Below are 14,503 nucleotides of genomic sequence, written 5' to 3' on the forward strand. Positions count from 1 at the left end.
GTATGGTTTTGCATGATGAATGATAACAAAAATATCAATTTTGGAGTGAAATATTCCTGTAATGTGATTCTCCACTCCAAGCGTAAGGTCAAGTGTTAAAATCAAGCATGACTTGAATTTATGGACTGAACTTCTGAACTGGTTTGTGTCTCCTCCTGCTGGTGAGAGACTGAAGTGCACTTTGACTCCTAACCACATGCGAGAAGTCAGAAGACAGAAATGAGATATGTTGTGAGCAGAAATGTGATCTTATCCCATAGCTTAATCTGCAGTATCTGAGAGCTCAAATTCACCATCACACGGTAATTTAACAGCAGTTCAGCCAGAATTCAGCAACTAATCAGAGCGTTTCTGCTTCATACAAGTTCCCCGAGGCTCTTTACGCACAGCTGAAGACGAGGAGGGATTTCTAGATTAAATTTTTAATCTCCTCACTATCAGTTTCATAGACTTCTCAGAGTCAGAGAGAAACACGCAGGCGATCAGCATCCGAAGAGTTTTATTTGAGATTATCCCGCTCGCATCAGCGATGTTAAACGGCCGTGTCAGGTCCAAGCACGGCTCCTATCTCAATCTGATTAGGCCGCTTGTGTTTGCATATCTCACAGGTCGACATTCGGAAGAACGGATTACCACAAAAGTCCAGATCTGAGAGCGATTTAAGATAATCGCAGTCGGGTTGGACACTGACTGCTCTCATTCTGCCAATCACACAGACCCCAAATAAATGCTTCTTTTGGCCGCTTTTGGCCCTGTGGACTTAGAATAAAACACACTTTTCACACACTTACTTGTCTGCTAACAATTTACAGGAGTAAACATGATCACAGGAGAATTTTGTTTCACTGTAAAAAAAAATAAATAAATAAACTGTGAGAAGTGATAAATGATAAATTCCCTTACTTTATACAATGAGAAAACTGTAATAAACCTAACAAGACATTTCATGTAATTTTACAGTAAAATACCGTTTTTAAAAGTAGCGAAAAAACAGGTAATCTTGTCATTTAAAACTTTAATATATATTTTAAACTGGCCAACTTTGTAGCTTTTATAGATCTTACCACTAGCAAAAAAAACAAACAACAACAAAAAACAGAAACTGTGGTTGCCAGATATTTACCGCAAGAAAATATTCTAGCAATATCTTGCAAACTTAGTCAAAAAAATTTACAGTCAAAAAAGTATATTTCATTCATTGAAATTATGTTATTGTATCAAATTATTGCTTCTTTTACTTATTTACCTCTCATGTTGTTAAATTAATGTTTATTGCATTATTTTTAGTGTTGTGTGTTACCCTGGTGTTTGGTATTTGTGTGTATGGCATTGTGGACCATCAATATATTAGTATTTACATCACTTTCTGGGAATAAATATATTTGTGATGATTCATCTTGTGGCTTTTTCATTACAATCTGTTGGTGTTTATTATATCAGTTAATGAAATGCATATTTACTGTATTTTAATGCTAAAGCTCTGGCAACCATAGCTGCCCTTTTTTTTGTGCATTCAAAGTGTAATATTGTGTATGATAAGTTTCTGTAGTGGATAGGATATTTTAAACTTTTTTTAAACTGGCCAACTTTGTAGTTTTCATAGATTTCACTGCTAGCATTTTATGTTACTATAAAAAAAAAATCAGCTGTAGCTGCCAGAACTTTACTGCAAGAAAATATAGTAGCAATAATTTAAGTTTTACAAGCTTATATTTACAGTCAAAAAAGTATGTTTTATTAACTGAAATAATGTTAATGTTTTATCAGCTGTTAATGTATCTTTTTTAACTTTTATAATGCACTTTTAAAATTATGAATCCAAGTTCTTCATCAAAGCATCTTCATCTTGAAGCAAAGCTATCAAAGTTGTGATAAATACTAATATATAGATGATGCCCAGTGTCACACAAACACAAAACACCATCATGACACAGAAGAAACTAATTTCACTTACAAAAACATCCAATGTAATGTTTATTTATGTTTTTATTTCACTGTAAATTATAAATATTGTTTGTTCTTTTTCACTTCCAAAAACTGTAAACTTAACAGCAATTTACTGTAAAATGTCTTGAATTGTCCCATTAGGTCTGTTATAGTTTTTCACTTTTACTGTCAAAATGATGATCTTTTTTTTAATACACACAATTTAATGATCTTTTCCTGCATGTTTAATAGTTTGACATTAGCAAAAACGTTTTGTCTTTCAGGTCAACAATGCCAGAGTTTGCGCATTTGCATGAAGTATTTAGTTTCAGGCCTAAACCAGAGAGGAAAAGTCAACTAGAGAGGAGGGAAACTGTTCATCTGAAATAACTGTTCAAATTAATTCTGGTAAACAACTAAAGTGAAATCTCCAGCTGCCCCTCCATAAACACACACCGCTCACAGCTGCTCGCCACGCCAGCCAGGAATTAAAAACATACTCATTCATTAATACCAAATTTGCTCCGTTCGTTTGCATCAAAAGGTGCAGGAGTCAGAGATGAGGAACCTGCTGTAATTAGAGGGAATTAATTTAGTGCAGAGTAACGATCAAAGCAAATGTGAGAGGCAGGAAGAGTACAGTAAGTGTGGGAGGTTGGGTATAAGAAGTAATATGAAGAAGTACAAAATCATCCATTTATGTCACTATTGCTCTGAAAATGTTGTTTTTAGAACATTTTGTGTGTCATTTGTTTTGAGCAATCTATCAGACCACTACAGACAAACTGAGAAACAAAGAGAAAGCAGATTGTTTCAGTTTCATTATTTAATTCAGTGGGCTTTATTGACATGAAACTATGAAAGAATCACCTCACAACCCAGTGTTAAAGAAAATAAATAAATAAAAGGAAAGAAATAAGAACGTATAAACTGTTACCCAAAAGTTTGGGATCAGTAAATATTTATAATGTTAAAAAAAAAGAAAAGAAAAGTATTTTATGCTCATCAAAGTTCCATTTAGTTGATCAAAAATACAGAAAAAAGCAATATTATGAAATAATATTGCAGTTCAAAATAATATATTTTTATTTTAATATACTTTATAATTTATTTCTGTGATGTAAAGCTCATTTCATTAGCGATTACTCCAGTCTTCAGTGTCACACAAAATTCTTCAGACATCATTCTAATATAATGATTGATTACTTTTATTATCCATTTTGGAAACAGTTTTGCTGCCTAATGTTTTTTTTTTTTTTTTTTTTTTTTTTTTCCTTTTTTTTTTTTTTTGATCCTGTGATACTTTTTTCCGGATTCTTTGATGAATAAATGTTAAAAAAAAAAAGAAAAAAAAAAGAACAGCATTTATTCATAATAGATGTCTTTACTATCACCTTTTATCAATTTAACACATCCTTGCTGAATAAAAGTATTAATTTCTTTCAAAGAAAGAAAGAAAGAAAATAATTACTGACTCCAAACTTTGAAAGTTATAGTGTATGTTGTTACAAAATATTTCTATTTTCAATAAATGCTGTTCTTTTTAATGTTTTATTGATCAAAGAATCACATGTACCACATGTTCTAAAAAATATTAAACATCACAACTGTTTCCAACATTGATAATAAATCAGCATATTAGAATGATTTCTGAAGGATCATGTGACACTGAAGACTGGAGTAATGATGCTGAAAATTCAGCTTTGCATCATAGGAATGAATTATATTTTAAAGTATAATGAAATAGAAAAACACTATTTTAAATTGCAATACTATTTCGCAATATTAAATTTTTTTCTGTATTTTTAATTAAATAAACACAGCATTGATGAGCAGAAAAGTCTCCTTTAAAAAGCATTAAAAATCTTACTGATCCCAAACTTTTGAGTGGGAATATATAGCAATTTATGACCACTGAGATTTTTGCATTAAGACATTACTTTCATGCTTAAATTATAATAAATTAATTCCAAAACATAAACAATGAATTGAACAAACATTTAAATCATAAACAGTAAATCATGGAACTGCTTGTTGCACTGTTTTTATAATTTATTTTTATGCCTAATTTTTTGGTTTAAAACAGCAAAAAATTAGTAACAAAAATAAATTCAAGATATATTCTAGGACAAGACAGTCTTAACATCTCATACATTTTTTATTCTCTAGGAAAACTATGAAAGGAATAGGATCCATGTAATGCTGAAATTCTGAAAATCTGTTCCCATGAAGAAACAAACGCATCTACATCTTGGAAGGCCTGAACTATTCCTTTCACTAGTTACTTAATGACATCACGCAACAGGAAGTGACATCATTATGGAGGGAAAACAGCAGCACAAACATTTTCAGTAAGTATTATTATGGTTTGTGTCTCTCAGAAACTTACTTACAGAAACGTAGTGCATATCTTTCTTTGTTGATGTTAAAGGTGTTGATGTTTGATTTAATTTACATTTTTGTTACTTTTGTACATTACATGATTACTTTGTTGCCATTTGGTGTCGAATGTAAAATGTTTGAAGAGAAACGAGTCATGTGTGAACAATCATATCTCACCTGAGTTCTGTGTGTTTGTTGACTGTATGATGTGTTTTGAGGAGATTAGCAGTAACTCAGATGAATGATTGTGTGTCAAGCGTTTAGACTCTTAAATGAAGCAATCAAAGCGTGTGTGAGAGCCGCTGCGGCTTCATTACGATGTCGAGAGTGTCAGTGAAGTGAGAGCAGCACAATGATTTGTAGCCTATTTGTCAGCTCATTATTTCATGTGCTTTTCTGAGACGCGAGAATGAAAAATGTAGAACGCAGAGCAGCAAACTCACCTGAAGAGAAGCTTCCCATGCACATGTTTATGGCTTATCACAGCCTTGTAAATGAGATTGTCAACACTAGAGATGCTCAGAATTAAATGATTATGAGAGAATCAGTCACTGATGAAGCGGATAAATCAGATGCTCTGAGACTTTGATTCTGCAGAACCTTTTTAATACAAAATTGCATATTGTTTTAATTTAAGGAAATATTTCTATTAAAGTGTTTAGTATACTTTCAGAAATTGTAGCCACTCTATTGTTCAGAAACATTATTGAAACATTATTAAACATTAATTATTGATCATTAAAAAAAATACGCAAAGAGCTATAGTAAACATGACAGAATCCATCAGCAAGTTTATGCTGCAAAAGAAGGTCTAACTTTTATAAGTCCTTCAAAATAACCTAAATATATACACTGCCACTCAAAAGTTTGGGATTAGTAAGATTTTTAATGTTTTTTAAATATGTCTCTAATGCTCGTCAAGGCTGCATTTATTTGATTTAAAATACATAAAAACTGTAATATTGTGAAATATTATTTCAATTTAAAATAACTTTTCTAGTAATAGAATAGATTAACATTGTTAGAGAAGATTTATATTTTGAATAAATGCTGTTCTTTTCTGTATTTTTGATCAAGTAAATGCAGCTTGTAAACCATGAGAGGCTTTGGTGAATGGCTTTTATTATGTAAAGGTATTTTACAAGATTAACAGAATGGCAAATGGTACTATTGACACAGGAAAAACCTAAAAGCTATTACCAGCTGAAATTAGATTACCAAGAAATTTATTATTTTAAATAAACATTTTGAGTTTTTCATTGAAGTTACACTGAAAAATGGTAATCTAACAATGGTAACATCTAAATTAACTTTTTATTAAAGTCAAAAATATTATTTTACATCACTATACCAACCTATATACTTTATACTATCCTAATTTAATGTATTAATTTAAATGTAAACGTAGCTCTCTGAAGTAAACAACAGTGTAGTGTAGCACAGATAGCATTACAAAAATGAGCAAAAATGTTCACTTCTCAATATTTAGATAAAAGAAACTAACTAAAATTATTTATTTTTGAAATTTTGAGTTTTTATTATACGCATCTACAATATATTAAATGCATACATGATATAGCGTGGCTGACAAACTTTTTGTGCATATTAACAGTTTGTAAAAAAAAAAAACAGAAAAAAAAACTTTTTTTAACAATTTTCAAAAATCATATTTTTTCATTGTGCATCCCAATTAATCTCAGTCACACTGTTGGTTTATTTTGATTAAGTAAAAATAACAAAAAAAGCTAACTAACACAAAACATGATTTCTGAAAATGTTTGAAATGTTAAAAATTTTGCGTATAAACTCTTCATATGTCATTTAGTGCATGTGTGTTCCCATTTATATGTGTATGTGTGTGTTGATATCAGTGCGGTTGGATGAGTTTTAAACGGTTCATCAGTGATGTCTCTCAGCTCAGCCGCTTGATTGTTTAAAAATATGCACAGAATCTGAAGTTTAGAGAAAAGCTGCAGAAAATTGTTTCCTTCAATTCTTAATTCATTAAAAAATAATTTAATCAATCAGTCTGCGCTGCACAGACGAAAGAGGGGAAAAAAAGCAATTTGCCAGTTTGCATTCCATTTTTACCGACGATTATATCAACACACTGTCCGCTCTGATGAAGAGATTAATCTTGTTTTGATGGAAATATGTCAGTATTAGCCAATGTGATGGACACGATTTATCATTTGGGACAATGGCGCGGCTGGAATGTTCTCTCCTGACAGCTCCATCGAGAGGAGCTCGGCCCAAAACGGCACCTGTTGTTCACCGAGTGACCTTCTAATTTTCTAATTCAATTTCATCTGGGAGCCGCTCTGCCTCCGCGATCAGCAGCCAGTAATAACAATTACTGTGACCGACTCAACCTGCACCTTACTTAAATCAGAGCAAGTACAGCTTTATTACTCTGCCCTGTTAAATCAATCTACATCTCGGCATAATAAGGCTCTAATCAGGTAGCAGAAAGAATAATAGGTTGTCACGCATGAGGAAAAATAGGCAATCATGAAATGTTTTCTTTAATTAGGCTGTGAGGACTGGAAGGGCATCAAGAGGACCGGCTGATCATTTATCATCAGCGCGGGGGGAAATTACTTCACTTACTCGGAAAGAGAAGGAGAGAGAGGGGAGAGATTTGTCAAACGATAAAGGTGAGGACAGCCGCAGAGTCCTTCAGTGAGGTGCTTTCGGAAAGGAACATTAGCAGGATGAAACATTCGGCCTGAACTGCAAAACTGGAACTGGAGTGAGTCCTTTTACTACTAATAGTCATGTTCACACTGCAGTTCAATACAATCTGTTCTGAACACACTATTTTCTTTACAGGAGCGATACGCTTCTTTTTAAAAGTTAGCTATCAACAAATGTTAAGCGGCTTACATGTTTCAAGATCCTATTTTGAATTTGTTTTTTTTTTAGATTACCGCAAGGAGGTCTGTCATTTGGAGGAAAACTGTGGGAAATGAATGTTGTAAATATATAAAATAATAATTAAAAAAAAATGTATATATTTAAATATATTCAAATATTTTTTAATAATATGAAACTTACTAGAACTCCTTTCCCCCAAAATAATATTTTGCACATATTTAAATTTTATTTATTTAATTTAATTAAAATTTTAACTGTATAAATTGTGTTTTTTTTTGTGTTGTCTGTGGCATCTAAAGGTTGAAAACTCCTGATTTAAAATATAATATTAGTGAGAAAATAGCATGTGTGAAAATTGTCCTAACTACAGTTTTATCACTTTTCTAGCTCTGAGTCCTTCAGTAAGGTGTGTTTGGAGAGGAACATTAGCATGATCAAACATTCAGCCTGAACTGCAAAACTGAAACTGGAGTGAGTTCTTTTACTAATAGTCATGTTCACACTGCAGTTCAATACAATCTGTTCTGAACACACTATTTTATTTACAGGAGCGATACGCTTCCATTATGAATGTTTCTTTTTAAAAGTTAGCTATCAACAAATGTTAAGCGGCTTACATGTTTCAAGATCCTATTTTGAATTTTTTTTTTTTTTTAGATTACCGCAAGGAGGTCTGTCATTTGGAGGAAAACTGTAGGAAATGAATGTTGTAAAGATATAAACTAATAATTAAAAAAATATATATATTTAAATATATTCAAATATTTTTTAATAATATGAAACTTACTAGAACTCTTTTCCCCCAAAATAATATTTTGCACATATTTAAATTTAATTTATTTAATTTAATTTAAATTTTAACTGTATAAATTGTGTTTTTTTGTGTGTTGTCTGTGGCATCTAAAGCTTGAAAACTCCTGATTTAAAATATAATATTAGTGAGAAAATAGCATGTGTGAAAATTGTCCTAACTACAGTTTCATCACTTTTCTAGCTCTGAGTCCTTCAGTAAGGTGTGTTTGGAGAGGAACATTAGCAGGATGAAACATTCGGCCTGAACTGCAAAACTGGAACTGGAGTGAGTCCTCTTACTAATAGTTATGTTCACACTGCAGTTCAATACAATCTGTTTTAAGCACACACAGAGAAAGCTTAAAATTAGTGAATGTTTCTTTTGAAAAGTTAGCTTACAACAAATGTTAAGCAGGTTACATGTTTCCTCTTAATGTTGATATTACCACATCAACTATTAGAATCAAGAAAAAAAAATATAAAATCGAGACATTCAGATTACCGCAAGGAAGTCCATTATTTGGAGAAACACTGTAGAAAATAAATGTTGTAAATATATAAATTAATATATAATTAAAAAATCTAAATTAATTAATTGATTAAATATATTCAAATACTTTTAAGTAATATGAAACTTAATAGAACTCCCCCCCCCATTTTTTTTCATTAAAATTTAATTTAAAAAAATAATAATTTTTATTTAAATATATTCAAATATTTTTAAATAATATGAAACTTACTAGAACTCTTTTCCCCCAAAATAATATTTTGCACATACTTAAATTTAATTTATTTAATTTAATTTAAATTTTAACAGTATAAATTGTGTTTTTTTGGAAACATTGGACAAGTATGATCATATTTAATAGTCTGTGGCATCTAAAGGTTGAAAACTCCTGATTTAAAATATAATATTAGTGAGAAAATAGCATGTGTGAAAATTGGTGCATATTTGTTTCCATCTGTATTAAATAGATGTCACACTGCTATGATAATGTCCTAACTACAGTTTCATCACTTTTCTAGCTCTGAGTCCTTCAGTAAGGAGGTCAAAGGAGGTTAGATTGTGTTCCATATGTAAATAATAATGCAGTCTTGCTCATGTAAATTCTCAGTCACAGAAGGTTTGTAATATTTTATGTGCAGTTGAGGTTATAAATGACACATATATGGAACGGACTGAAACAGGGACACTCCTAATGAATTTGTGTTTGTATTTTTATTTGTTTGTGTTACTTCTGTGTACTTCTGGGAAACATCTATAAAAAAATACAGCTAACTAGAAATAAAACACAATAAAAACATGGTAACATAATTAAAAATGTGATTTTTGAATATTTTAAAAACAAAAATGAGTTAACTGATTTTGAAAATAAACTCTTCATATGTTTTGCTATACAAAAATTGTTATGCTAGTAAGTGTGCATTAAAACTCTATTTAAATGTTCTGCCTTCATTGAAATGCAGAAATCAGAGATTGTGCAGATCTGTGGATTAACCCCCATATATACTGTATGTTGGTTCAGAGTTAATATTTTTGATTTGAAAAAAATTTTTTAATTCTGTTCCAAACCGGAAAAGATCTTTGTTCATCTTTGGAACTAAAATTAAGATATTTTTGATGAAATCCAAGAGCTTATTGACACTCCTTGCACACAAAAAGTATTATTGTAGCTTCATAAAATTATGATTTAACCCTTGATGTCACATAGACCATTTTAATAATGTTCTGTTTTCTGTGCCTTGACCCTGGTAGTACCCTTGCTGTCTATGGAGGGTCAGAAAGCTTTCGGATTTCATCAAAAATATCTTCTTTTGTGTGCTGAAGATGAACGAAGGTCTCACAACTTTGGAAAGACGTGAGTAATTAAAGGTTGTATCAGCGATTTCTAGCCTAAAACATAAAGTGTCAATTTCAGCTGACCTTTCATCACGATCCGCTCGCTGCCTGCCCCATAAATTGTCTGTTAAAAAAACGCGTCTCTCTGGTCAGCCTAGGGTCCGATATATGCCCAAAAAACAATCGGCACTACCAACCTTTCCACACATAAACAAACTGTGTTCCAACCAATCAGCGTCAGGGGTTTGGGGTTGTGGACTTTCCTACTGGTGCAGGGATGTGAGGGAGGCGAAGCGAAAGTCCACAACACCAAACCCCTGACGCTGATTGGTTGGAACACTGTTTGTTTATGTGTGGAAAGGTTGGTAGTGCCGATTGTTTTTTTGGCATATCTCGGACCCTAGGTTGACCAGAGAGACGCGGTTATTTCACAGACAATTTATGGGGCAGGCAGCGAGCGGATCGTGATGAAAGGTCAGCTGAAATTGACACTTTATGTTTCAGGCTAGAAATCGCTGATACAACCTTTAATGACAGAATTTTCATTTTGGGGTAAACTATCCCTTTATTTTTTTTATTTATTTTTTTTATTTTTTTTTTTTTTTTTCATCATGAAGATGTGATGTATTTAGCCTTTCATTCACATGTAAAGAATTTGGCCTTTTTGAAAAGTTGCAAAGTTTGCAGTAATTTTCACTTTGAAGTCAATGAATGTAAGTCAAGCCAAAGTTTATTTATCAAATGCACAACAGTAGAATAGTCATTTTTAAAAAGAACAATCACAATACAGTAAGTTTTTTTTTTATTATTATTATTTATTTTATTTTTTTCTACAGAGGATTGCTGTCAGTAACTGTCTAAAATTAATATAATTTAAGTTGTCGTACAAGCATTGGCTAACTTTCACTGAAGCTGGGTTCATAAAATGTTTAACTGAACAATTATTGAAGTATGCTATCTTTCCTTATCATTCAGGATGCTTTTTTTTTTTTTTTGATAAAGCTGCCTCTTATAAATGATTTCAATTTTGACAAAAAAAATGAACACACAAAAATTAAGTACAAGCAAAAACTGTGATCTTTGAAAAAAAGGGAATGTGATACTCTGATAGATCATAGTGAATCTGTCATAAAAGTAAAAGTGTAAATAGACAAACTACTTTGACACTTGCAGTCAATAACATTTCTTTATCTTTCACTTCTTCACTTCCTGAAGCAAAAGTCCATAAGGACGAATGGCGCTCTCCACTATTGTTCTCTCTTGTTCAGCAGATGTGCCCTCTGGTACCGGGACCAACCAGGAGTTCCCATGGATTGTCCTCTTCGCAGGGTTGATTCGATTCTGCAGGATGACTTTGTAGGTTTTTCCATTCTTTTGCGAAGTGAATTTTTTGTTTTCTGCATATGCATTTGCCAATGTGATGTTCGGAGTTGAATAAATTCCTCTTCCGCAGGCCTTACCGTTGCCTGCCTGGTAGTAAGACTTAATAATTCCCTCTGCCCCCTGTAGACCGGTTCCGTGGTAGGAAACGGGCCACTCACCGGGAACAGAACGGCTTCTCCATCCATTCGAACCCAGCCATGCATTTCCATCCGGGTACTTATTTAGCACCTTGAGGGCAAAGCGCATCCAGCCATACGGCCGCTGGTACGGCTCGTCCCCACGCATGCATCCATCATTAGAGTTTGGCATGTTTGTGAAGTCAAAATCATACCTTGAATCGAAAAACTCATCTTGGATCACAAATAATTCTTTCCGCAGAGAGGAGGCTGTGCTTTGACTTATCAGTGGACTTATAGTAGTTTTCAGTCCTGAGTTCGGCAGTTGTCCAAGAAGAGCAACAGCTGGCAGACTCAAAACATCCAATTCCCAGGCTATTTCGTAGTCGCTTATTTCCGACTGCAGCTTCACCTTCACTCCTGTTGCGGCAGAAAGTGCCTCAGCCAAGATAAACTTGCTCATTCCCATCTTGGAGTCTGACAGTGCAGCTTGTAAAGACGGAAACACACTGATGTTGATCTGATGGTGTTGAACCTTTAAACATATACACACCTCTACAAGGAAAAAATTTTTTAACTTACAGTTTATCTTTGTCTGCACGTGCCTTTAAGATAAAGCCTGCATATACACTGATAGTAAATGAGTAAACAGAAAACAGTAAAATAGATCATAAAAAAAGTAAAAGTGAAAGCAGTGTGATTCAGTGTCCATCACCAACCTCATGTAGAATAAAAAAAGCATAAAAACATGCAAGTAAAGAACAAAATAAAATAAAAAACTGAAGAAGGATCTGTGCCCCTCATGAGGTACTAACAGATGTTCAAAGCTGATTATATATACACTGCCGCTCAAAAGTTTGGGATAAGTAAGACTTGTAATGTTTTTGAAAGAAGTCTCTTATGCTCATCAAGGCTGCATTTCTTTGATCAAAAATACAGCAAAAACATTAATATTGCAAAATGTTATTACAATATATAAAAATGGTTTTCATTTGAATATACTTAAAAAAAATATTTTAGTCTTCACTGTCACATGATCCTTCAGAAATCATTTTGATATGCTGATTTAATATTAGAATTATCAATGTTGGAAACAGTTCTGCTGCCAAATATTTTTTTTAGAACCTGTGATTTTTTTTTTTTTTTCATGATTCTTTGATAAATAACAAGTTTAAAAGAACAGCATTTATTTAAAATATAAATCTTTTCTAACAATGCAAATCTATGTTATCACTTATTATTAAATTAACTCATCCTTGGTGAATAAAAGTATTAATTTATTTCGAAAAAAGAAAGAATACAATTCACTGACCCCAAACCTTTGAACAGTATTGTGTATTGTTAGAAAACCTTTCTATTTTAAATAAATGGCAATCTTTTTTTCTAACCTTTTACTGATCAAAGTATCAAAAAATGTATCACAGGTTCCAAAAAATATTAAGCAGCAACTGTTTTCAACACTAATTATAAATCAGCATATCTGAATGATTTCTGAAGGATCATGTGACACTGAAGACTGAAGACATGATGCTTAAAATGTAGCTTTGTATCACAGGAATACATTACATTTTAAAAATATATTTACATAGAAAACCCTTATTTTAAATTAAAATAATAGTTGCATATAAAGTGAGCAGGTGCCGAACCAAATAAACTTCAAATACTATGATACATTGAAAACATAGTAACCTAAAAAACTAAAATAACTGGTTTTATTCAAGTCAAAGATATTATTTAACATCAATGAACCAACCTATATAGAATTTGTACTTACAAAATATTTTTTTCATGGGTTATATCAATTAGGTTGTTTAAGTTAACACTTTTTAGTGTATATGAACATGGTTAAAGTAGTATGAGTGATAGTTTAATATATGGTCTCTTCTAGGTTCAGAGCACAAATTTCAACTCTGTTTGCATGTGTGAGTGATTTCCTGAAATGATGGACTGTTAGTAAAGAACAGGTGCTTTCCATTCTGCACTGTGGGCGGTTCATGTGTATGCTAAACATCAGATATCTGACTAGCTGTGATTGACATGTCTTAAAAGTTTTGCTTTCAAAATGATAGTGTTTGTTTTTTACTCTCTTGTTGACCCGTTCTGACAGTCGCATTCCAGCTAACCCAATAAAACTCTAGAACTCATTAATCCCAGATCTAAATTCCGTTATTTCCTTAAAGGGCTACTTCAACCTGATTTAACCCATAAAAATACTTTTGTCAGTTTAAATTGATGTATACCATGGTCTGTCTGAAAGCCTGATTCTAATTGGCTAGTAAGTGTGCATTAAAAAGTTCAGTGCACTGCTAGTTTCTCTATTTAAATGCGCTACGTTCATTGAAATGCAGAAATCAGAGATTGTGCAGATCTGTGGATTAACCCCATGTATATGTTGATTCTGTACTGTTTTTAGGTTACAATTTTTCATTGCACAATGAAATAGTGACTCACAAAAAAATGATGTCACAGTATTTCAGATGTAAATTTTAGGATTAATCAATAATGAATCCAAAATAATAATTCAATTATTTAACAACTAAATATTAGGAGCATATAGAATATAAGGTCCCCATTACTATACTAGACCAAGTATGATTTGCTTTTGTCATCAATCAGATTATCAGTCTTTATCAACACTATGGATCACAAAACCAGTCTTAAGTAAGACAGGTATATTTGTAGCAATAGCCAAAAATACATTGTATGGCTCAAAAAGTTTTATTTTATGCCAAAAATCATTGGGATATTAAGTAAAGATCAAGTTCCATGAAGATATTTTGTAAATTTCCTACCATAATTATCTTAGCCAAATATTGTCCTATCCTAAAAGACCACACATCAATGGAAAGCTTATTTATTTAATGTATAAATCTCAATTTAAAAAAAAAAAATCTAGTGTAGAAGGACATTTGTTTCATGTGATATTTATTGTTTGTTGTTTTTAAAGACAAGCCCTTAAATCATACCAACATTGTTGTAAATAGTCATTATGGCATTAGATATTGCATATTAAGCTGTTTTCTCTTCAGGATGAATTCAGGTTTACAGTCATTGTTCATGTGGCACGACCCGACACAAACACACACACAATCCTCAGCTGCAACGCTTGAGCGACCAACAAACTCAAATCTCAGACTCGGGCAGCAATAAATCATCCCAGCTTTCATCCACTAATATTAATGAATGG

General features: G+C 32.2%; 1 protein-coding gene across 1 annotated transcript; it reads right to left on the reverse strand.

The window, feature by feature from the left end:
* Positions 1-11,011: 11,011 nt before the first annotated feature.
* On the reverse strand, positions 11,012-13,429 carry LOC141346783 (uncharacterized). The gene is made up of 2 exons (XM_073851739.1): positions 13,400-13,429; positions 11,012-11,851 (listed from the first exon to the last, which is right to left on the reverse strand). Exons 1-2 carry the CDS (start codon positions 13,427-13,429, stop codon positions 11,012-11,014), a joined length of 870 nt encoding a protein of 289 aa, XP_073707840.1.
* Between the last annotated feature and the right edge of the window lie 1,074 nt (positions 13,430-14,503).

The sequence above is a fragment of the Garra rufa genome, chromosome 12 (genome assembly GCF_049309525.1).
Source record: "Garra rufa chromosome 12, GarRuf1.0, whole genome shotgun sequence".
Taxonomy (NCBI): domain Eukaryota; kingdom Metazoa; phylum Chordata; class Actinopteri; order Cypriniformes; family Cyprinidae; genus Garra; species Garra rufa.